Below are 26082 nucleotides of genomic sequence, written 5' to 3'. Positions count from 1 at the left end.
ATAGAAAATCCCATATTGTTTCACCGGGCAGGAGCTGATGACATTTGTTTGGACTTTGCATGGAATCAACTAAATAGACATTGGAACAACAAGAAATATGTTTTGACATGTCTGAGTTAAATTATCTTAAAAGAAGAGCAGATCTGAGTATCTGGGCCGCAGTTGGAAGGAGGGCCAGGGCTGGTCACCTTGACTCGGGCCTACCTTCTACACCGGACAGAAGGATCAAGTTTGGTCACCTTGACTCAGGTCTACAGTCAACATCAGACAGAACAGCCATGTTGGGGATTGTAAATTACAGCCAAATTGTAGTGATATTTGTCTGAGGGTTTTGTGAAGGTTTGGCGTGAAACTTGATGTTTTTTGCCAGTAACTTGTAACTTGTTTCAGCCAAATATTGGTGGTATTGGTATGAGGGCTTTTTCTTAAGGTTTCAGGGCAAACGTGGTGTTTTGCCTGTGTTTTTATAAGTTTAAGCCCAAGTCATGGCGACTTCATGTTGGGTATTGGGAACAGGTTGCTTTAAATTTTGGGTTTTGTATTGTGGGTTTGTGGGTGATTCAATAAAGCAATTGTGAATTATCAGAAGGCACTTGTCTCGGCCATTCTGTTCAAGCCACACACTTGTGAATCTGGCATCACGAACTTGAGTGTGGGGTGGGTCTCTGAGGGAAAAAGAGGAACCTTACAGATTGATTAGCTCTGTCCATGGACGACAGAGCTTGTGCTGATGAAGAAGATGGGTAGTAGATTTCAAGGATGCCTAGCAACTGCCATTGTTCAAATCTAAGTGAATTTGTTTGGAAATCTCACGAGGCTTCATTCTCTTCTTTGAGGCAGAATAGTAGCAGGGTGGGGCTTCAGCTTGTTCTTCTCAACCCACATTGCCTCAACTATTTTCCTACATCAGGAGTCACATAACATGCGGAACAGGCTCATAGCAGAATTCCTAACATTAAGTTAGAGCTCAACACTGCTGAAGAAATGCAGCACCTGAGGACAGTTAAAGCAGCATGAAGAGTCACAAAGAAGAAGTAAGCTGCAGATATTGTAAGAGCAAAGTACTGCAGATGCTGGAGATCTGAAATAAAAACAGAAGTGCTTGAAAAGCTCAGCCGGTCTGGCAGCACCTGTGAAGAGAGAAACAGGGTTAGCGTTGAGTCCAATATGATTCTTCTTCAGATTTTGTAGGTCTCAGCGAAGACTGAATTGGAGAGAGGACAGGACTTAATAGCACCTCCACCTATTCAATAAATTATGGATCTTCCTGTCATTATTCTGGGCTACTAACATCTTTCCCTAGCTATCCTGCCCATAGTTTAAGCTAACACATCTCCTACACCAGTAAAAATTAGAGGTAGAATCACTATATATATTATATACCTTATACAAAAGAACTATTTTACATTTAGTTTGTGACCATCTTATTGCATTTCCTTTCATGGACCAAGATATATTCTGGTTAAAAAAATGCTGAGTTGGCACTTTTTTACTAAATGTACCTAATAGTTCTGAAAATCAGGTCTGATGTTGCGATGCTTTCTCACTCAGCAAAGATGAGGCTTAGGATAATCCCAGTAGATAAAATATTTAATGCAAGATTTTTTTATCTTTCATTACCCTGCACTCGTTCTGAAACAAGGGGTGGAATTTTATGACCCCGTTTTGGCAGGGACGGAGCCGTAAAATGCGGCGCGCCATTCAAAACTGCATTGACTTTGGTGGGGCCATAAAATCCTGCCACCATGGAATGCCGCCCAAGGTTACTGAAGATGCTTTTGAATGTAGAGGGAGTTGAGAAGTACTTATGCAAAAGTCTAAGATACAAGGGCTGAAGTTTCTAGATTTAAAAAAGGGTTAAGTAAAACAGTAAACTTAAGTCACATTCTGGTTTGCTGCTGGTCTGCTTTTGCTTTCATTTTGAGTTCAGCTCCAAACTCACTGGAATCCAGAACAAGCCTGTATTGGCCATTTCCGTACTTTTTTAAATAATTTCTGGGTTTTTTTTTATTTGGATTTTATCAAATCTAGATATAACCAGTAAGTAAACAGATGTTCCACAGAGGGAAACAAAACATTCAAAACTGTAAATTGGCAAGGGGGAAGAATTAATTTGCACTGAGGAAAGCATGATTAATACATGTGAATTGTGCCTTTTAACTATTAAGGTAAATTGGCAACAGCCTGGGAATAACTAGCATTGCATATGACCAATTCATGGGAGCACTGAAAATCATTGCTACTCTTATTTATATATTCAAATATGACCTACTCAGCTTCCAACTGAATTATTTTCCTCCTGAGCGTGAAGTGTTTTTTGAGGTATTTTCCTGTGAAAATAGTTGATACAGAAAATGCTGTTTATGTAGATGAAGCATCCCAAGGTGCTCATAAACTGAATTTATAATGAACATTGGAAAGGTATATCGGAAAGGCACAATTCTAGAATATTTTCATGCGAAGCACAATTGCTGGAACATGGTGTGACCGTACATTAACTCCTGCTTCAATTACTGTAATCAACATTCAACCCATCACTTCGGAGGTGGGAACAAGTTTTAATGATCTGGATTTTCACCTGAGTCTTTTGCTTCTTTTAAGATGTCATGGATGCTTTAAAAGGTATTTCCCCAAAGACACCAATGAGCAATGTATTTATATGTGTGTGTGTCTATTTTGCTTACCCGTGGAGTGAGAAATTCAATTTCAAATAACCCAGCACCAAAGCATTTTTACTTAAAAAAGGTAGGGTTAGTTTATTTCACTCTATTGTTCTGGAAGTTACTTAAGACAAGATAAAGTTACTAACGCATTCACACACACACACAAAGTTTAGTTACAGATGAAAATAAAATGATTCTTATAAAAGTTCAATAGTTTAGTCCATATTTGGAGCAGGTCTGGTATTTTTGAATTTGAGATATTTGGTTGTCTGAAGTGGAGGTTTTGAAGTTGTAAGATTGTCTGTGCAGCTGTGATGGCTTCCACTGTTGTATTGCCAGAGGTTGCTTTACCAGGTGAGCTTAGTAGGGGAAATTAGATTTTCAGGGAGGAGTGAATGTTCCTTTCTTCAGTTTCTGCAGTTGTGGCACTTTCAAGCTGGCTAGTTACTTACAGCAGAAGCTGTGCCTGTTTCTATATGCCTTTCTTTGTCTCTCCCATGGATTGGATCTCCTTCAAGATGGTTCTCTGTGGATCTGCCAGCTTCTTGCCCTTTTCAATGAATCATGTAGGTAAGGCAAGACGGCTGCTGTTATCATCTGACCTGTACAAGACTGCTGAGTCACTTTCTATATAAAGCAAATGGGAAGTCTATTACAGCTATTCAAAGTGTCCTTACCTCCTGTCGTGGTCAAGGTTGTTCACACCTTTTGGTGGCTTATCAATTAGTACCTTTGCATTTGGAGGAAATGCCATCAAGTCAATGGACAACATTTTCCCTGCTAAAGAGCACACAGATCTCCCTGAGGCAAAGTGCTGCCTCAGGGAGATCAGCTCAAATGTGAAAAGCATTTAAAATATAGAAAAAAAATTACTGCCGTGTCGCCTCATGTGACACTGTCACACGAGTTGGGACATGTCCATAACTTTTATTCTAAAATATTCTGAAACTTTTTAATCCCTCATGAAACTTCATCCCGCCATGGATGAGGTTTCATGTTTTTTCTGAAGCCCACCTGGGCTCCCAGCCTGCCCACCAACCTTAAGGTTGAATTTTAAATAGATCTGTCGAGAAGCTCTATTTGCAGCTGGTATATTTAGTGACCGCCTTGGTGCCCTCGGAGACAGCGTGTTTGGCCAGTTTCCCCGGCAACAGGAGGCGGACGGTGGTCTGGATCTCCAGGGAGGAGATGGTGTGCCGTTTGCTGTAGTGGATCAGGCGGGAAGCCTCGCAGGCAACCTTAAGGTTGGATGGACAGGTCCATTAATTGGCTTAATTAGTTTTTCAAAGGCCTTAAGTGGCCGTTGACAGTTCAGCAGGTGCCGAACTGAAAATCTAAATGATGCGGGGTGACGTTGGGACTCCCATCCGATGTCACCCCGTGTCATTTACGCATCGGCGAGTGGGCCCTGCCCCTGCTTGCCGACCGGAAGGTGCAGCCCAATAACTTTCTGTTTATTCTTTTGGAACACTCATTGAATTCAAAATGTACATGTCTGAGGATGTCTTTTCCTTGTCTGGCTGAAGGTGTTCCAGCCCGAACCCTCAAGAAGAAAGTCAAGTGACCTTTGGAAAAAGTCTTTAAACTCAGTCCAAGGTTTACAAAATGTGACATTCAATATAGTTTTTTCCTAAAACTTTTAATGTCATAGCTGTGAACCATAACAATGGATATTATGGACAATAATAGCAAAGTCAACTATGAAAATTGGAAATCTATTTTATTTCATCCCATCATGGCTCCTGAGGTCTGTCCATGATGGGATACTAGGTAACCTGGCATGGAGGGTGGAAGGGAAAAGGGCTGTGAGCATGGGTTGGCATGAGTTGGCACTAAGTTAGCATACACATTATAAAGGGCTTGGAGATGAGAGGGGGCATAGGTTGGTATGGAGTGTATGAGGGGCCATCAGAACTTAGGTGGAGGGACATTGATTGGCATGGACGATATGAGGGTCTGACGTGGAAATCTCATCTGCTGTTGATGAGATGTTAATTAGACTCATTAATTGAGCCAGTTAAAGCCGATTATCTCTGAGCTCACTGGGATTTAATGGTGGCTCAGGGATTTAAAGGAACTCACACAGGTCCCCTATGCCTCCTGAAGGCCACCCAGCAAACGTTCATATTTCAGGTAGTGGTAACAGCAAGTCATCGTTAGTGTTTTTTAAGATACCAAGTGGTAATGTTATTTCTGATTCTGTCACCAGGTATCCAGGAGACCCCATCTCTCCATTCACCAATGCCCGGACACTGTGCCGCCCTGCTGATCTACAAGGTTGCATCTTCTGTACTGGTCAGAGTGGCTCTCATTTGAGGGCCACCTCCAGTTCTTTGTCTTTCCCTGGTGTCCTGCACTCTCTTCTTCTGCAAGGAGAAAAAGCAGAAAGATATGAGTATGAGAAATGGAAATTGTGAAGAGGATTGAATGGCAACATTTACGGAAGCTGTGAGGCATGGGCATGAGATGGCACAAAGTGTGAATGTGAGTCTTGACTGTTCAGGTGGGGATGTGAGGAGGTACCTGGTGAGAGAGGAATGAGTGGAGCTCCAAGACATGTTGATCTGAGTTGTGCTGTGCAGGTGAATGCTGGGGAAATCAGAAAGTGGGGATTGGATCCTGAAGGTGGGACACATTTTGTCTTTCCTGGCCTCACAAGGTCATTGAACCTCCTGCTGCACTGAATCCTGGATCAACGAACTAAATTTCTGCTGGTCACTCTTTCTGCCTGTTCCAGCCATACCTGCTTGGTCTGAGAGGTTGGTCTCTTCCTCCCACCTATAGGAAACAAAATTTCTCTTCAGATCGCCCAAATCGTCTTCAAAGAGTCAGAGAACTGGACAGCACCTTCTCATCTTGTGCTACCATTGTTCTTCTTTCTGAAGCTTCTGGAACCAATGCAGAATGTTCTATTCTGACAACCACCATGGTTCCTTTAACTAAGAATCCTTCTGTTGACACAGGCGTGAATCACCATCATGTCCTCACTCTGCTATTGGTCAAGAAACCTGGAAATGGGATGCTAATGCCATGGCTGAGCTAAATAGCCATGACAAAGCTTGGTTCATTCACAAACAAGTTGCCAAACCAATGCTGACCCCCTCACCGTGAGGAGGTTGATTTGTTAAAATTTCTGCCCTAAACTTCTCTTGGCAATCCCTCGAAATAAATCCACACAAAATGACTGGATACATTTACAACTGTCACAAAGCAGAAATAAAATGCACAGAGTTAGAAATTGGTCTGGAACCATTTTTCTGCTCCAGACTCGCAAAGCAGGAGGCCTGAACATCGATGGAATTTGGTCCTCGAGTCTCAACTGAGTAATTGAAGCATGCTTCTAACACTGTTCCTCCAGGTCCATTATTCTTTTTAAGCTAGGTGTTGGGTTGCTGCCACTTCAACTTAAATATTATTGTAAGACAGAGTACTGTCATTTTATTTGAAATCTGTGATTGAGACTTGCATTGCTATCCAAGCCAGGAAAATTGATAGTCTAAATGAAATATAGAATGCTGTTCGCTGTAAGCAAACCGTGCCAGGATTTTCAATCTCAAGTAACCTGTTAAAAACTGCAGGACCCTTTTTGTTTACAAAAGAAAAGATAAGCAACATCACTGGTCTGTAATAAAAAACAATATTACCAAAACCATGGAACATCTAGCAAGATGCCAAGGGTCATAAATAGAGTTCAAATCAATAATAACAGCCATACTTCAAAGCTGTGTTTTGCTTTGATGCAAAGTTGGAACCTTAGTGAAACTTCGAACAGAATCTTCTGGCTGCCGTGCAGGTGGCGGAGTCCGCACGCCAGCGCTTAAAATGTCGCGAGTGTCCCAAGGTCAGCGCGCGGCATCGCAATATTTCGGTCGGCGGGCGCGCTATGCAGCGGGACACGCACCCGCCATTAATTAAAGGCCTTGATAAGGCCATTAACTCTGCAATCGACCACGATTTTGAGGGGCCCGTGTGAACTTCGGCTCGGCGCACAGGCCCAACGGGCAGGCAGGTAAGTGATCTTTTCACAAACCTCATCCACTGACGGGATGAGGTTTGATATCGGGTTTAAAAACTTTTAATAAAGTGTTTGTGTCCTCACTAACTTGTCCCATCTCGTGTGACATTTTCACTTGAGGGGGACATGTTAATGATTGTTTAATTTTTTTATTTTTAGACTTTCAGAGTTTCAGTGATCTCCCTGAGGCAGCTTTTGCCTTAGGGAAATGTACGCTCTTTCACGCACATGCACAAAAGAGCGCACTCTGGCAGCTGGGGAATCCCTCCCCGCCTGCACAGGAAGCGCATAGCGCTTCCCATCAGGCGGCACACTGGGTGGGCCTTAATTGGCCCACCCACTTAAAATGGCGGCAGGGCCCATTTCGGCGGCAGCGATCAGCTGCCCACCTACCGCTGAGTCGGTCAGGCCCGCCCGCCCATCAAGGACAAAATTCTGCCTGTCATCTGTCAATAAGTCTGATATGAAATAAAAATGGACACAAAGATCATGGCGATGTGGGGCCGGATATTTGTGTTCGGGTGGAAAAATGTGATTTAGGCCCTTTTACAGCTTCCAAAAATTTAGCCCACCTCGGATCCTCATTCCCACCACATTTTGGTCTCATAAAGATGCATGCAGGAGGGCTCAGGTTTTGTGCACCGCAGTGCAGTGCAGGAGGAGTGTGAGTGTGAAGGCAGGTTGGTTAGAAGGCCCATCTCCAAGTTCTTATAGGAGCCCAGATATTTTGCTGCCTAAACCTCACCCCTCACCCCCATTCATCCCCCATGCCCCCTGCATGCCCCTTCATAACCCCATGACCCCATGCCCCAACCATGCCCCCTCATATCCACAAGCCCTCTTATCCTCCCAATGCCTTGATGTCATCTCCCATTGCAATGAAATGCTTCAATATTTTAGCTTTCCTGAGCCCATTCCCACCTCTATCAGGAGACAAAATTCCACCCATGTCTATTCTGAGGGTTCATAAAACCCAATCACAGAAATAAAATATAGACATGGCTGGACATATTTTAAAATTGCTAATTCAGCTGGTATAGGTGATGCATATAGTGTTTGGAAAGTTGTGAGAATATTGCACAAGCTGATATTGATTCATGATGTCAGGGTTTGTCTTCTTCTGAAATGCAGAGCTGTTGATTCCACAAGCAAATTTTACTGAGAAAACTTTAAGAAACATGGGTTATTAAGGCAGGGTGTAATCCTATTGTTTAAACAAATCCAATACGTTGATCGATAATTGTAGCTTAAGGTGGATTTTGATAGGACAGTACAATCCTATCAATGAAAAAACCATCTCCACATTGGAAAGGTGAGTATAAATATCATGGTAAAGAGTGATTTGGGCTGCAGCTTGGTCTGTTGCTGAAGGGCATGATCGATAAGAAGTGGCAATTTACTGGGCAATTCTATGTAGAATCTCTTGTAAGATTTTTTTGACTAATGGGCATCTTGTATTGATATCCAGTGTATTGTGTTGCCAAGTGGTTTTCCTACCAAACCTTGTAAAAAAAAAAACATTTACTAGTAAAAACATTAATGTTTAATTTGATCTTTGAGTGCTGCCTTCTTATTTCATGTAATTCTTGTGTTCAAGCCGCAGGGTAACCTGTCAAGGGTAAAAGGTTACAATTTACAATGGCGCTGAGGATTAAGCAGATTGCAATGGAAAACAGAGATTACATTGTACACCATGGCCTTATTTATCCTTTACTCAGAAGTTTGTTGCTAAACTATATGATGGTGACTATCCTGGGATTGTTTCATCTTCCTCAAATCATATAGGAACCAAGTCAGTTTTTGCTCATTCACTTATTTAGCTGAGTTAATTATTTTTATTTACAGAATCATAAAATCATTACAGTGTAGAAGGAGGCCATTCAGCCCATCTTGTCTGCACCAGCTCTCTGAGCACTCTAACTTAGTGCCAATCTCCTGCCTTTTCCCTGTAACCCTGCACATTATTTCTATTTAAAGATAGATTCTATTTATTAATCTTTCTAGCATGAGTATTTTTATAGGATATCACTGTTTAGTAAAAAGTCCAGTTGCAGAAGTACCTCTATTGAAGAAGTAAATTTCATTCACTTAACCACACCTGCACTCCCTCCCCCACCCCCCACAACCAACTCCCAGGCTCTGGATGGTACGTGTGTTATCATCACTGTTCTTAGATCAATGCCGAGTGCCTGATCTGTCGCTATCGTCACTGTGGCTTATTCTAATTGTCCCAGCCAGAAGACAGGAAGGAAATATATATATATATATATCTAACCTTCAGAAAGCAACAGGGACCTCATTTCCTCTAAAGAGGTGCTAATGCCTGCTGTAAAAGCAGAAAATTAAATTCCAAACAAATACACCAACACCCTTAACATTTATAAGGCAGAGCTCTAGCCAATGGAGCCAGTACATCTGCAAGGACAAAAGGGACTCTGACTCCTCCATTAAACACCTCAAGATTCCAGACCTGGGAAAATATATCCTTTGTCCAACACCCAGGAGAAGAATTGGGAGATATATCACATGACTTGCCCCAAGCTGCTAGAACCTGTAATATTGCTGTGTGGAACTGAATCCAGGCAGTCTACCATTTTACCATCTAACAGGTAGCAGCAGAAAGAGCTATGTGCAGATAAAGTGCCTGGCCTTAATCTACACTGTATACTGTGTACTACTGGAACATCACACCTCCTGTATTTGTGCCCATAAGACTCATTCATCTCTATGTGCCTTCTTCCATTATGAAGTCCTCACTTCTGGACAGACAGATCACCCTGTAACAGTTTCAGCCTGCTAACCTCTGAAGGAATACATCACTGGATTTTTGATTCTGGGTCCTGGACTCATGTGAAACCATAACTCTTATTTTTATCGTGGTCTTGCCCTGTACCCCTTTCGTTCCCTTATCAATCTTTTTTTAATTGTATGAGTGCAAAAAGGGGCAGACATTGCAAAAACCCCTTTCCATGTTTTATGAATGTAAAATAAGCCAAATCACTTATTTTACTTTATCTTAAATTTGCTTTGGGGTTATTAATAGAGGATTGGATCACTCCAAAACTGAAGGATTGGAGAAACAGGCTACCACTTATAAAGGGGGAAACCAGAAATCAGAAACACCTTTCCATTTATGAGCGGGTAGTGAGAGGAGAAATCAGGGCTGTTTGAATTAATCCCCTCCTGTTTGTAACATAATAAAGAACCTAGCAATATTTGGGGTTAAGGTAGAGATAGTAGATCAGCACCCTGGATGGCAAAATTCACAGCTTACATCACTGATCTCACCACTGTAGGAAAATCTGGACAACTATCTTCACCAACTCGCACAGAGCAGTGCATCATAGCCACAAGGCTAAAATGAATCTTGAGGAAAGTTCCTAATATGAATGAAAGATGCCAAGGCCTATTCAGCGAGAGTACTGTGAATGAAATGGTTCCACCAAAAGACTATTGTAGGTCACAGAAGTCATCAGAACATAAATAAAAGCATTCCAGGTTACATACTGAAGCACAGAACATGAAATTCTGTGGAAGAGATATATATTTGAGCAAATACCATAACAGATACGGGCAAAGAGAACTTTCCGTACTGTGTAACATCAAAGGGTTTTGCTTGGACAACATTGATAATCAATGAACATTGTACTTCACCATAAGCATGTGAAGTAATTTCATTCTTACATCAAAGCACCTTGGTCAATTTCCAGTAATCCAAAGTGAATTGTTGCTTCTGACTAATTGGGTAAGGAATCTTCAGTGTTTTATGCTTTCCACAGCTATATCTTGGTGATATAAGACCATAAAAACAATCAAATGAGAAAAGATCTTGATGGAATTATGCAATAACTGGACCATGCAACATGGCATAATCTACAATAACTGGTTTTTATCCAGCGAACTGAATGTTAAAATTAACATTTTGTGGATGTATCCTGTTTTGAAATCTTTATGCTATGTATAGAAATGACATATAGGAAGTGATAGGGCCAAGGAGGAGTAGATAGGAACAGAAGGGTAACGAAACTTGAACCTTCCTACTTCTCAGGATATCAGGTAATGAAGTGAACTCATTGCCACAATTAAAAGGTTCTCTACAATCATCTTAAATTTACCTCTGACCTGAGAAAGTCTTTGCAGATTAAACAGTTGAATTATTACCAGACTATGGAGAAAAGGTATTTTGGATAGGTACTTATGTCTTGACATATGTGCAGTCAGTAAAACCAATCTTCCTCAGAAAACCAGCTGCAACACAATCACTTTAACAATGCACTTTGTAACTTTTGAGGTATAAAAGAAACAAGTATACATAAGGTGTGAGGAGTTACAGCCCTTATTTTACTATTTTGACATTCTTCTTCTGAATCTTTGACTCACCTGTAGCTTCATAAGCCTGATCTTTGGTCACCCAGCAAGAGCAGAGCACATAAGCCTGAGGACTATCTCACGGGTCTGCTCCTGGCCCAGGCAAAACTGGCAATACACAGATGCACGATGAATGCAACCTGCCGGAGGGCAGGGGAACAGGGAGAAGAAGGGGTTTGCTCTGTCTGACTGCCTCTTTTCTGTGGTCATATTTGCACCTGGATGGTCCAGGAGAGGAAATACTTTTGAAGTAGTCATTTGGTAGTACAGAAACTGAGTATTGATGAAAAAAGAGACATGTTGAAGCTTTTCCTCTGTCATTCATGAGGACGCTTCTCAAGAATACCAATAAAGGAGAAAACAACAATTCATACTGTATGAGAAGAGATTGGTTGGTAAGTAGGCTATGATTGGTATAGGCATTGCCATGGATAATGCACCAGTGATGTTGACTGACAGTTAATTGCCAAGCAGTGTTTGAAATTTTTACCATGCAATTTTACCTTAATTGGTTAAGGCATTGCCCTGAGGAATGAGTCAGTGAAAGACTGTGACTTATTTTGCTCAGCTGAAACATGCACAATGTGTGTACATATTCTTTCTGTCTGCAAAGAACAAGGCCCTGTGTATTAATATATGTAGCTTACAGTACACGTAAATGTGCCATGATGCAAGCCCAACTGACAATCTTAACTTGGTTTTCAGCGTAATTCTTAGCATACTGAGGATTACTTAGCAAACGTTGTCCAATCGCAGAATCACATCTAATGTTGGACACTTTGTTTTGAGTTTTGCAAGCACAGGCTTGCGAACAGTGGCTGGGACATGCTGTTTGATACAATCCATCATTCTTTGGGATGTACAGCCTACACAATTAGCATCACATTGGCCCTGGAATTCATATACCACATTATTCATTTGTGTGATGGCAGAATGTCTTTTTGGTTTGACAGTAGCATCCTGTTAGTGGTGAATACCATTTGTGTTGCTACTACATAGTAGAGGTTAACATGATTTTATTGCAATGTGGAGAGTGCAAGAAATAAACTGGGGGAATGAGAAGCCATCATTTTACAGGAAGGTATTGGGCAAGAAATTGCCTTGCATAGAGCCACCTCTAACAGGTGAGGTGGTGTGTGTGAGTCCAAAATGCTAGAGACTGCTGCTGGATGAGTAATAGGGATCTGGTGCTTTGTGAGAGGCTAATGGGACGTATGCGATATAATGTGCAATTCCTTACCTTGACCGTTCATGTAAAGGTCATTGTACTTTTTCCAGCACTAGCTTCGCACTCCCTTCTGAAACTGGTGTGTGAGGATTACCTGTTCCCTGTGCAAAGACTGTGTCCCTGTTGCATTCCACTTGGGATGGCGAAGACTTCAAGGTTCATCTGGGAAAGGAGTTGGAATAACTGTAGAGATAAAAACAAAAAATAAAAATAAAAAACTGCGGATGCTGGAAATCCAAAACAAAAACAGAATTACCTGGAAAAACTCAGCAGGTCTGGCAGCATCGGCAGAGAAGAAAAGAGTTGACGTTTCGAGTCCTCATGACCCTTCAGCAGAACTGAGTGAATATTAGGAGAGGAGTGAAATATAAGCTGGTTTAAGTTGCGGGGGTTGGGGGGGGGGGTTGGGTGGGGAGAGAGAAGTGGAGGGGCGGTGTGGTTGTAGGGACAAGCAAGCAGTGATAGGAGCAGATAATCAAAAGATGTCACAGACAAAAGAACAAAAGAACACCGAGGTGTTGAAGTTGGTGATATTATCTTAACAAATGTGCTAATTAAGAATGGATGGTAAGGCACTCAAGGTATACCTCTAGTGGGGGTTGGGGGGGGCATAAAGGATTTAAAAATAATGGAAATCAGTAGGAAAAGAAAAATCTATATAAATTATTGGAAAAAACAAAAGGAAGGGGGAAGAAACAGAAAGGGGGTGGGGTTGGAAGAGGGAGTTCAAGATCTAAAGTTGTTGAATTCAATATTCAGTCCGCAAGGCTGTAAAATGCCTAGTCGGAAGATGAGGTGCTGTTCCTCCAGTTTGCATTGGGCTTCACTGGAACAATGCAGCAAGCCAAGGACAGACATGTGGGCAAGAGAGCAGGGTGGAGTGTTAAAATGGCAAGCGACAGGGTTTTGGGTCATTCTTGCGGACAGAACGCAGGTGTTCTGCAAAGCGGTTGCCCAGTTTACATTTGGTCTCTCCAATGTAGAGGAGACCGCATTGGGAGCAACGAATGCAGTAGACTAAGTTGGGGGAAATGCAAGTGAAATGCTGCTTCGCTTGAAAAGGAGTGTTTGGGCCCTTGGACGGTGAGGAGAGAGGAAGTGAAGGGGCAGGTGTTGCATCTTTTGCGTGGGCATGGGGAGGTGCCATAGGTGGGGGTTGAGGAGTAGGGGGTGATGGAGGAGTGGACCAGGGTGTCCCGGAATGAACGATCCCTACGGAATGCCGCTGGGGGTGTGAAGGGAAGATGTGTTCGGTGGTGGCAACATGCTGGAGTTGGCGGAAATGGTAGAGGATGATCCTTTGAATGCGGAGGCTGGTGGGATGATAAGTGAGGAAAAGGGGGACCCTATCATGTTTCTGGGAGGGAGGAAAAGGCGTGAGGGCGGATGCGCGGGAGATGGGCCGGACACGGTTAAGGGCCCTGTCAACGACCGTGGGTGGGAAACCTCGGTTAAGGAAGAAGGAGGACATGTCAGAGGAATTGTTTTTGAAGGTAGCGTCATCAGAACAGATGCAACGGAGGCGAAGGAACTGAGAGAATGGGATGGAGTCCTTACAGGAAGCGGGGTGTGAGGAGCTGTAGGCGAGGTAGCTGTGGGAGTCGGTAGGCTTGTAATGGATATTGGTGGACAGTCTATCACCAGAGATTGAGACAAAGAGGTCAAGAAAGGGAAGGGAAATGTCAGAAATGGACCTCGTGAAAATGATGGAGGAGTGGAGATTGGACGCAAAATTAATAAATTTTTCTAAGTCCCGACGAGAACATGAAGCAGCACCGAAGTAATCATGAATGTACCGGAGAAAGATTTGTGGAAGGGGGCCGGAGTAGGACTGGAACAAGGAATGTTCCTCATACCCCATAAAGAGACAGGCATAGCTGGGGCCCATGCGGGTACCCATAGCCACACTCCACCACTGAACATCAAGCCATTGTTTCCAGGACAGTCACTGACCTCATCTCCTCTGGGGATTTTCCTCTCACAGCTTCCAACCTGATAGTCACCAACCTCGGACGGCCCACTTCTACCTCCTACCCAAAATCCACAAACAGAACTGTCCCGGTAGACCAATCAGCTTGCTCCTACCCTACAGAACTCATTTCTCGTTATCTTGACTCCCTTCTCTCTCCCCTTGTCCAGTCCCTTCCCACCTACATCCGTGATTCCTCTGACACCTTACGTCACATCAACAATTTCCAATTCCCTGGCCCCAACCGCTTCTTCTTCACCATAGACATCCAATCCCTCTACACCTCCATCCCCCACCAGGATGGTCTGAGGGCCCTTAGCTTCTTCCTCGAACAGAGGCCCAAACAATCGCCATCGACCACTACTCTCCTCCACTACAAAAACAGAATTACCTGGAAAAACTCTGGCAGCATTGGCGGAGAAGAAAAGAGTTGATGTTTCGAGTCCTCACGACCCTTCAACAAAACTAGGTGAATCCAAGGAAGGGTTGAAATATAAGTTGGTTTAAGGTGTGTGTGGGGGGGGGGGGGTTTGGGTGCGGGGAGAGAAGTGGAGGGGGGTGGTGTGGTTGTAGGGACGAACAAGCAGTGATAGAAGCAGTTCATCAAATGATGTCACAGACAACAGAACAAAAGAACACCGAGGTGTTAAAGTTGGTGATATTATCTAAACGAATGTGCTAATTAAGAATGGATGGGAGGGCACTCAAGGTATAGCTCTAGTGGGGGTGGGGGGAGCATAAAAGATTTAAAAATATTTAAAAATAATGGAAATAGGTGGGAAAAGAAAAATCTATATAATTTATTGGAAAATACAAAAGGAAGGGGGAAGAAACAGAAAGGGGGTGGGGATGGAGGAGGGAGCTCAAGGTCTAAAGTTGTTGAACTCAATATTCAATCCGCAAGGCTGTGAAGTGCCTAGTCAGAAGATGAGGTGTTGTTCCTCCAGTTTGCGTTGGGCTTTACTGAAACAATGCAGCAAGCCAAGAACAGACATGTGGGCAAGAGAGCAGGGTGGAGTGTTAAAATGGCAAGCAACACGGAGGTTTGGGTCATTCTTGCGGACAGACCGCAGGTGTTCTGCAAAGCGGTCGCCCAGTTTACATTTGGTCTCTCCAATGTAGAGGAGACCACAGTGGGAGCCACGAATGCAGTAGACTAATTTGGGGGAAATGCAAGTGAAATGCTGCTTCACTTGAAGGGAGTGTTTGGGCCCTTGGATGGTGAGGAGAGAGGAAGTGAAGGGGCGGGTGTTACTTCTTTTGCGTGGGCATGGGGTGGTGCCAGACGAGGGGGTTGAGGAGTAGGTGGTGATGGAGGAGTGGACCAGGGTGTCCCAGAGGGAACGATCCCTACGGAATGCCGATAGGGGGGATGAAGGGAAGATGTGTTTGGTGGTGGCATCATGCTGGAGTTGGCGGAAATGGCGGAGGATAATTCTTTGAATGCAGAGGCTGGTGGGTTGATAATTGAGGACAAGGGGGAACCCTATCATGTTTCTGGGAGGGAGGAGAAGGCATGAGGGCGGATGCGCGGGAGATGGGCCGGACATGGTTGAGGTCCCTGTCAACGACCGTGGGTGGAAAACCCCGTTTAAGGAAGAAGGAGGACATGTCAGAGAAACTGTTTTTGAAGGTAGCATCATCAGAACAGATGCGACGGAGGCGAAGGAACTGAGAGAATGGGATGGAGTCCTTACAGGAAGCGGGGTGTGAGGAGCTGTAGTCGAGGTTGCTGTGGGAGTTGGTAGGTTTGTAATGGATATTGGTGGACAGTCTATCACCAGAGATTGAGACAGAGAGGTCAAGGAAGGGAAGGGAAGTGTCAGAGATGGACCACGTGAAAATGATGAAGGGGTGGAGACTGGAAGCAAAATTAATAAATTGTTCCAAGTCCCGACGAGAACATGAAGCAGCACCAAAGTAGTCATCGATGTACCAGAGAAAGATTTGTGGAAGGGAGCCGGAGTAGGACTGGAACAAGGAATGTTCCACATACCCCATAAAGAGACAGGCATAGCTGGGGCCCATGTGGGTTCCCATAGCCACACCTTTTATTTGGAGGAAGTGAGAGAAGTTGAAGGAAAAATTGTTCAGTGTGAGAACGATGCTGCCAGACCTGCTGAGTTTTTCCAGGTAATTCTGTTTTTGTTTTGGATTTCCAGTATCCGCAGTTTTTTTGCTTTTACTACTCTCCTCCATCTGGCTGAACTTGTTCTCACACTGAACAATTTCTCCTTCAACTCTTCTCACTTCCTCCAAATAAAAGGTGTGGCTATGAGTACCCGCATGGGCCCCAGCTATGCCTGTCTCTTTATGAGGTATGTAGAACATTCCTTGTTCCAGTCCTACTCCGGCCCCCTGCCACAACTCTTTCTCCGGTACATCGATGATTACTTCGGTGCTGCTTCATGCTCTCATTGGGACTTGGAAAAACTTATTAATTTTGCTTCCAATCTCCACCCTTCCATCATTTTCACGTGGTCCATCTCTGACACTTCCCTTCCCTTCCTTGACCTCTCTGTCTCAATCCCTGGTGATAGACTGTCCACCAATATCCATTACAAGCCTACCGACTCCCACAGCCACCTCGACTACAGCTTCTCACATCCCACTTCCTGTAAGGACTCCATCCCATTCTCTCAGTTCCTTCGCCTCCGTTGCATCTGTTCCGATGATGCTACCTTCAAAAACAGTTCCTCTGACATGTCCTCCTTCTTCCTTAACCGAGGTTTTCCACCCACGGTCGTTGACAGGGCCCTTAACCGTGTCCGGCCCATCTCCCATGCATCCGCCCTCACGCCTTTTCCTCCCTCCCAGAAACATGATAGGGTCCCCCTTGTCCTCACGTATTACCCCACCAGCCTCCGCATTCAAAGGATCATCCTCAGCCAACTCCAGCATGATGCCACCACCAAACACATCTTCCCTTCACCCCCCCGGCGGCATTCCGTAGGGATCGTTCCCTCCGGGACATCCTGGTCCACTCCTCCATCACCCCCTACTCCTCAACCCCCACCTATTGCACCTCCCCATGCCCACGCAAAAGATGCAACACCTGCCCCTTCACTTCCTCTCTCCTCACCGTCCAAGGGCCCAAACACTCCTTTCAACTGAAGCAGCATTTCACTTGCATTTCCCCCAACTTAGTCTACTGCATTCGTTGCTCCCAATGCGGTCTCCTCTACACTGGAGAGACCAAATGTAAACTGGGCGACCGCTTTGCAGAACACCTGCGGTCTGTCCGCAAGAATGACCCAAACCTCCCTGTCGCTTGCCATTTTAACACTCCACCCAGCTCTCTTGCCCACATGTCTGTCCTTGGCTTGCTGCATGTTCCAGTGAAGCCCAATGCAAACTGGAGGAACAGCACCTCATCTTCTGACTAGGCACTTTACAGCCTTGCGGATTGAATATTGAATTCAACAACTTTAGATCTTGAACTCCCTCCTCCATCCCCACCCCCTTTCTGTTTCTTCCCCCTTCCTTTTGTTTTTTCCAATAATTTATATAGATTTTTCTTTTCCCATCTATTTCCATTATTTTTAAATCTTTTATGCCCCCCCCCCACCCCCACTAGAGCTATGCCTTGAGTGCCCTACCATCCATTCTTAATTAGCACATTCGTTTAGATAATATCACCAACATCAACACCTCGGTGTTCTTTTGTTCTTTTGTCTGTGACATCTTTTGATTATCTGCTCCTATCACTGCTTGCTTGTCCCTACAACCACACCACCCCCCTCCACTTCTCTCCCCCCACCCAACCTCCCCCCCACCTTAAACCAGCTTATATTTCACTCCTCTCCTAATATTCACTCATTTCTGCTGAAGGGTCATGAGGACTCGAAACGTCAACTCTTTTCTTCCCCGCCGATGCTGCCAGACCTGCTGATTTTTTCCAGGTAATTCTGTTTTTATGTTGGAATAACTGTATTCATGAAAGAAGGCAAGCAGGCTGTTAGGGAGGTTAATGGAGAAAAGGGAGAGTCAATTCGTGAAAATGTGCGTCTTTTTACAGATTGCAATTATTCTTAAAATTATAAGCAAATATATAAGTGCTTAGAAGTAAATTGTTTCCAGTTGCTGAGGGGTCAATTATCAGTGTTAACATTGCACCGGCTAGAAAAATTCCTTTCCAGTACCAAAAAACCTTACACAGTAACAGCAGAGTGACATATATAAATGTTTTCGTCAATCTTCAGGTCAACAGATAATAATAAAATTATCTGGAACATAAGTGCTGACAAAATTCAATATTTGGTTTGACTTTTATTATTCATTCACGGAATGTGACTAGGCCAGCATTTCTCAGCCATCCTTGTTTGACCCTGAGAAGGTGGTGGTGTGCTGCCATCTTGAACCACTGCAAGCCCATGTAGGATATGTACCCCAAGAGTGCTGTTAGGAAGGGAGTTCCAGGATTTTGATCCAGGAAAAGTGAAGGAACAGCGATATATTCCTAAGTCAGTGTGGTGAGTGACTTAGAGTGGAAATTCCAGTTGGTGGTGTTCCCTTGTCCTTCTAGATGGTAGCAGTCGTGGGTTTGTAAGGTGCTTCTAAGGAGCCTTGATGAGTTCCTATAGTGCATCTTGTAGATGGCACACATTGCTGCCATTGTATGTCTGTGATGGAGGGAGTGAATTTTTATGGATGGATGCCAATCAATGGCTGCTTTGTCCTGGATGATGTTGAGCTTCTTGACTGTTGTTGGAGCTGCACTCATCCAGGAAAGTGGGGTGTATTTCATCACACTCCTGACTTATGCCTTGTAGATTGTGGACAGGCTTTGGGGAGACAGGAGCTGAGTTACTCGCCACAGGATTACTAGCCTCTGACCTGCTCTTGTAGCCCCAGTATCGGTAGTAGCCCCCAGGATGTTGATAGTAGGGAATTCGGTGATGGAAATACCATTGAACATCACGGGGTGATGGTTAGATTCTCTCTTGTTCAACATAGTCATTACCTTGCACTTGTTACTTGCTACTTGTCAGCCCAAGCCTGGATATTGTCCAGGGCTTGCTGCATTTGGACATGGACTGCTTCACTATCTGAGGAGTCGCAAATGGTGCTGAACATTGTGCAATCATCAATGAACATCCCCACTTCTGACCTTATAATGGAAGGAAGATCATTAATGAAGAAGCTGAAGGTGGTTGGGCCTAGGACGCTACCCTGAGGAACTCCTGCAGTGATGTCCTGAACTGAGATGATTTCCCTCCAACAACCACAACCATTTTTCTTTGTGCTGGGTATGACTCCAACCAGTGGAGAGTTCTCCCCTTGATTCCCATTAACTCCAGTTTTGCTCGGGCTCCTTGATGCTGCCTTGATGTCAAGGGCAGTCAGTCTCACCTCACCTTGGGAGTTCAGCTCTTTTGTCCATGTTTGAAACAAGGATGTAATAAGGTCAGGAGCTGAGTAGCCCTGGCGTAACCTAAACTGAGTGTCAGTGAATAGGTTCTTGCTAAGTAAGTGCCAATTGATAGCACTATTGATGATCCCTTCCATCACTTGCTGTTGATTGAGAGTAGGCTGATGGGGCAGTAATTGGCCGGACTTGTCCTGCTTTTTATGTACAGGACAAACCTGAGCAATTTTCCACATTGTCAGGTAGATGCCAGCATTGTAGCTGTACTGGAACAGTTTGGCTTGGGGTGCAGCAAGTTCTGGAGTACAATCTGCAGTACTATTGCCAGAATATTGTCAGGGCCCATAGCCTTTGCAGTATCCAGTGCCTGCAGCTGTTTGTTGATATCACATGGAGTGAATCAAATTAGCTGAAGACTGGCATCTGTGATGCTGGGGATCCCCGGAGAAGGCCAAGATGGATCACCCACACTGCACTTTTGGATAAAGATTATTGCAACTTCAGCCTTATCTTTTGCACTGATATGTTGGGCTCCCTCATCATTCAGGATGGAGATATTTGTGGAGCCTCCGCCTCCAGTGAGTTGTTTAACTGTCCACCACCATACACAACTGGATATTACTGGACTGCAGATCTTAGATCTGATCTGTTGATTGTGGAGTCGCTTAGCTCTGTCTACCGCTTGCTGCTAATGCTGTTTGTCACCTAAGTAGCCCTGTGTTGTAGCTTCACCAGGTTTACACCTCATTTTTAGATAAGCCGGATGCTGCTCCTGGCATGACCTCCTGCACTCTTCATTGAACCAGGCTGACCGCTGGACTTGGTGAAGAGGGGGATATGCCGGGCCATGAGGTTACAGATTGCGGTTGAGTACAATTTTGCTGCTGCTGATGGCCCACAGTGCTTCATGGATGCCCAGTCTTGAGTTGCTAGATCTGTTCGAAATCTAACTCATTTAGTATGGTGGTAATGCCACACAACATAATGGAGGGTATCCTCAATGTGAAGACCAGACATTGTCTCCACAATGATGGTGTGGTGGTCACTCCCACCGATACTGTTATGGACAGATGCATCTGGGGCATTCAGGTAGGTGAGGATGAGGTCAAGTATATTTTTCACTCTTATTGGTTCCCTCACCACATGCCGCAGTCCTAATCTGGCAGCTAGCTCCTTTAGGATTTGTCCAGCTTGGTCTGTGATAGTGATAAATTATTTTCTCTTAGGGCAGAATTTTCAGGTGTCTGCCGCCCACGATTGGCCAATTAATGGCCAGCCAATGTGAAAGGGACGCTGAGAAGCTCAGCATTCCTCGGGTGGGGGTGGGAGAAGGGTGAGTGGAAAAGTCTGCACATGTGCAGTGGAGTGCATACTGAAACTCCCTGAAGGCAGTGAGCTGCCTCAGCGAGCTGAACAATTTTAAAATCCAAAAGGAAAAATTTTTAAAACCTGAAAAAAATGTCGCAACATGGGACTCGCTCACAATAACATAAACAGATTAAAAATTCTGTGCAAAAATTTATATTTATTTTTTATTTAATTGTGGAAATTTCATCCTGCCCGTGGATTAGGTTTCCTGAAAAATGCAAAGTATGCCTGGCCAATTCTCCCACCCACCAACCATAAGGTTTGACGGGCAGCAAAAAATAGCTTTTAATTAATGGATTTGTGGCCTTAATAGGCCTCTTAATTGTTGGTGGGCATGCTGCTGACTGTTGTGCATGCCCGCCAACCAAGACACTCACCTGGCATCATCACACACTATTTTATGCCCAACCAGGTAGGGCGCGTGGGACATAAAATCCTGCCCTTAGTAATTAAGTTGTAATATGAATGCTTTGGCCAATAAAAACTTTGTCCCTGCCTTCACGAGAGAAGACTTAACATAACAATCCATACGTAATATAAGATGGAGTCAGGCCCACCGACCTTGGAAGCGAAGCTGATCCTGCTGACTGCTAAGGCAAGCTGGTTGGAAGGCCCATCTTGATTCTCTGGGGATTTATCCCAGTTGCGTTATAAAATATTTGGCCCTTTAGCCCTTACCCTACATACCTATGCAACCCCCACCTATCCCCATGGCCTCTAATACCCGTATGCCAACTGATGCATCCCACCGATCCCCCATGGCCCCCATGCTAACTCATGCTAACTCACCCAGTATACACTCTGTGCAGACCTCAGGAGCAATGTGGAGATGAAATAAAATAAAGTCCTAGAAATCTAATACCAATTTCAATATGCAGACTCGATAGCAAAAACACTCATTCATGAAATCCCATTCAACTGTTTTTATAAATCTCAAGCACTTAATCTCTTATAAAAACAAACTTCTATTCATAACCCACATCAAAGACAGCTAATCCTTCATTAGTCTCTTTAAATTGTCAATAAAACTGTGAACTCAAAACTCCTGCTAAGATAATTTTAGGTTTTGGAAATCAGCCAAGCAAGTCACAATGACATAATGATAGCCCTTTGGAAAATAGGAACAAACAGCTATTGAAACTGCTAAAAAAAAAGAGCTTTTTTTCAGAACTCTCCCATTCACCTATAGCCTGTATATTTCATTTTTAAAGGGCTGAGGATTTAAAGAGCTTCACAGCAAGACATTTACAGAGAACTTATTCACTCTGCAAGAGCCTTTACGTCTACTCCATAAAATTGTAACTCCCACACTGCGGGTTAATTTCCTTGCAGCCATTTTCCCTATTCTCGGAAATGGGGTTGGGACTTCTATATCTGAATCCTGCCCACCATTTTGGAAGGTCTGCAGCACCTCAGTGACTCTGTGAAAATCCAGGCCAGTGGATGCATTAGTTCTGATCTTCCAGAATTCCCTAGATCCTAGAACAGCCCCTGTAAAATAGAAGGTAGGAAAGAGAGAGTAAACAGGGAACCATAGGCCAATTAGCATGACATCAGTCCAGCATGGTGCCACCACTAAACACATCTTCCCTTCACCCCCGCACCCCCACCCCCCCCCCACCCCCGTCGGCATTCGTAGGGTCCATTCCCTCTGGGACATCTTGGTCCACTCCTCCATCACCCACTACACCTCAACCCCCTCCCACGGCACCTTCCCATGCAACTGCAGAAGGTGCAACACCTGCCCCTTTACTTCCCCCTTCTCATCGTCCAAGAGCCCAAACACTTCTTTCAAGTGAAGCAGCACTTCATTTGCACTTCCCTCAATTTAGTCTACTGTATTCGCTTCTCCCAATGCGGGCTTCTCCACATTGGAGAGACCAAACACATACTGAGTGACCGCTTTGCGGAACACCTTCGGTCTGTTCGCAAGCATGACCCAGACCTCCCTGTCGCTTGCTATTTCAACAAACCACCCTGCTCTCATGCCCACATGTCCAACCTTGTCCTGTTGCAATGTTTCAGTGAAGCTCAATGCAAACTGGAGGAACAGCACCTCATCTTCTGATTAGGCACTTTGCAGCCTTCCAGACTTAACATTGAGTTCAACAACTTCAGATCATGAACTCTCTCCTCCATCCCCACCCCCTTTCCGATATCCCTCTTTCCAATAATTTATTTTTTTTAACTATATATATATTTTTAATATGTTTTTCTTTTCCCACCTATTTCTATTATTTTTAAATTTATTTCCATCCATTGTTTCATCTCCACCTTTTTGCCTATTTCAATCCCTTCCCCCCACCCCAGCCCCACTAGGGCCATCTGTCACTTGCTTGTCCTGCTTTCTACCCTTAATGTCCCCATTGGCACATTCCTTAGCTAATATCACCACCGTCAACACCCCTTTGTCCTTTTGTCTATGATACCTTAGGCAATCTCTTCTTTGCCTCCACCTATCACTGGCCCTCTATCCAGCTCTACCTGTCCCACAACCCTCAACCAGTTTATATTTCACCTCATTTCTATTTTTCCTAAGCTCTAATGAAGAGTCATACGGACTCGAAATGTTAACTGTATTCCTCTCTGCAGATGCTGTCAGACCTGCTGAGTTTTTCCAGATGTTTTTGTTTTTGTTTCAGATTTCCAGCATCCACAGTATTTTGCTTTTATCTTAGCATGACATCAGTAGTTGAGTAAATTGGTAGAATCTAATACTGGGGACAAAATAATAGGGCATTTAAAAAATCATAGTACTATTGGCCACGATCGACATGGATTTATGAAAAGGAAATTGTATTTGGGAAGTCTCTTAGCAGGGTGAGGGAGTAGGGGTGGGGGAACCAGTGGATGTAGTGTAATTCGATTTTCAAAAAAAAACACGATGTTATTACATAAAATTAGGGTTCATGGGATTGAAGATAATAAATTGGCATAAATGGCCATTGTCAAAAAACAGTGGAGGAATAACCCTTTTTGGGTTAGCAGGCCGTAAGGATCTGTTTTTGGGCTCAGCTATTTACAATCTACATCATTGAGTTAGATGAGGGAATTGAGTGCAGTGCATCCAAGGCAAGAATTTTACGTCCTGTGGGAGGGCACACACCCGACCCAAACGGTTGTGAAATAGCGTGAAATGATGTCAACTGAGTATCCCAATGACGTTGCGCAATATTCCACTCAGCAGGTGCATGCGGCAGTTGGAAACATGCCTGCCAACAATTAAGTGGTCAACTAAGCCCATTGGCGATGCAATCAACTGCAATTTTACATGGCCCTTCAAGACTTACAGTTGGCATTCTCCCGGGCGGCATTTACATTTTTGCTCAAACCTCAATCCAGGGTGGATGAAATCTCTGTGGGGAAATAAAATAAAAAGAAATATCTGGACACTGATTTTTTTATGAGGTGTGGTTTCAAGTGCTTGATTGTGCTGCATGGTCATATTTTGCAGCATTTTTCATGTCCTTTAGTCTTTGAAAGTCTGCTTCTCCCTGGGGCAGCTGTCTGCCTTCAGGGAGCTCTCTTGAAGCATTCACCCGCACCCTTGGTTACGTCAGTGCCTGCCCTCTTCCCACCCCCACCACAGCAGCTCTGAGCATTTCAACGCATGTTTTATGCCGGCTGGCCGTTAATTAGCCAACCAGCATTAAATAGCAGTCAGAGACTGGTGGTCCATTTCCTGTCCTCTCCCAGGCACGCCTGATGACTGAAAAGTTCTGGCCCAAGTTTGCTGAAGATATATATGTAAGTGGGTAAGTAAGCTGTGAGGCCAATGTAAAGTGATTACAAAAGGATTTTAGACAGTGAGCAAGAAAGTGACTAATGGAATAGAATTGTAAAGAAATATGAAGTTATCCACTTTGGTAGGAACAATAGAAAAAGAGAATATTTTTTTAAATAGTGAGAGACTGAGAAATGTTGGTATTCAAAGGGATCTGGGTGTCCTTGTACACGAATCACAACAAGTTAACATGCAGGTACAAAAAGTAATTAGGAAAGCCAATGGTATGTTAGGCTTTATTACAAAGGGATTGGAATTTAAGAGTAAATTAATCTTATTGCAATTGTATGAAGCCTTGTGGAAACCATGTCAGGGGTATATTTTACAGAAAGGATTTATTTGCTTCAGGAGGTGTATGATAAAGGTTCTCTGAACTGACTTTGAGGATGAGACAATTGTCCTATGAGGGTTGACTAGATTAGGCTTACATTCCTTACAATTTAGAAAAATGAGAGGTGATCTCATTGAAACTATAAAATTCTTAAGGAGCTGCACAGGGTAGCTGCTAGGAGGATTTTTCCCCTGGCTGGGGTGGTCCTGCCAAGTGGTATATTGCGCAATGTCATTGGGATACTCACGCAACATCATTTTGCACTATTTCACATCTATTTGGGTCAGGTGCATGGGCTGCCCACGGGTCTCAGAATAAGGAATTGGCTGTTTGGGACTGAGATGAAGAGAAATACTTCATTCAAAGGGCCTTGAGACTTTGTAATTCTCTACTGCAGTGAGCTGTAGATGTTCAGTCATTAAGTATATCCAAGACAGAGATTGACAGATCTTTTGGACATTAAGGGAATCGAGGGATATGAAGATAGTGTGGGAAGTGTAGCTAAGGTAAAAGGTCAGCAATGATCTTACTGAATGGTGCAACCAATTCAAGAGGCCTTATAGCCTTCTCCTGTTTTTATTTTTTATGTTATAAAACAAAAGCCAAAATTTAGAATGAATGATGGGGAATCAGATATCACTGCTGCCAACAAACAATCGTTATAATTTTCAGGAAAGCAATTAATAACAAGGAACATTACTACTCTGAATTATTCCACCTATGATTTTTTTAGTAACAGAAATTAGTAAATTCAGAAATTAGGAAAACAAAATTATTAACTTTGTAGATCCCTGAATCTATTACTTGAATAGTATAACTGATACAGTCCAACAGTGACAGTCACATGCAACAGCAACTCATTGAGATGGTCTGATAGTATTAAGTAAAAGACTACACAAAAGAAAAGCCCATTAAGTTAAATATAAAATTAATGCTTGGGGTGATAAAAAGGCAGTTCCCCAAATTAAAGTGCAAAGTCACTTTGTGT

The 26082-nt window shown here is 43.7% G+C and overlaps 1 protein-coding gene across 1 annotated transcript; it reads right to left on the bottom strand.

Annotated features, from left to right (window-relative positions):
* Positions 1–3739: 3739 nt before the first annotated feature.
* Positions 3740–24293, bottom strand: LOC121275322 (histone H2B-like). The gene is made up of 4 exons (XM_041182812.1): positions 24270–24293; positions 12369–12457; positions 10373–10463; positions 3740–3901 (listed from the first exon to the last, which is right to left on the bottom strand). Exons 1-4 carry the CDS (start codon positions 24291–24293, stop codon positions 3740–3742), a joined length of 366 nt encoding a protein of 121 aa, XP_041038746.1.
* Between the last annotated feature and the right edge of the window lie 1789 nt (positions 24294–26082).

The sequence above is a fragment of the Carcharodon carcharias genome, chromosome 1, assembly GCF_017639515.1.
Source record: "Carcharodon carcharias isolate sCarCar2 chromosome 1, sCarCar2.pri, whole genome shotgun sequence".
NCBI lineage: Eukaryota > Metazoa > Chordata > Chondrichthyes > Lamniformes > Lamnidae > Carcharodon > Carcharodon carcharias.
Note: the sequence above shows the minus strand (reverse complement) of the source record. Positions and strands in the feature narration are given on the sequence as shown.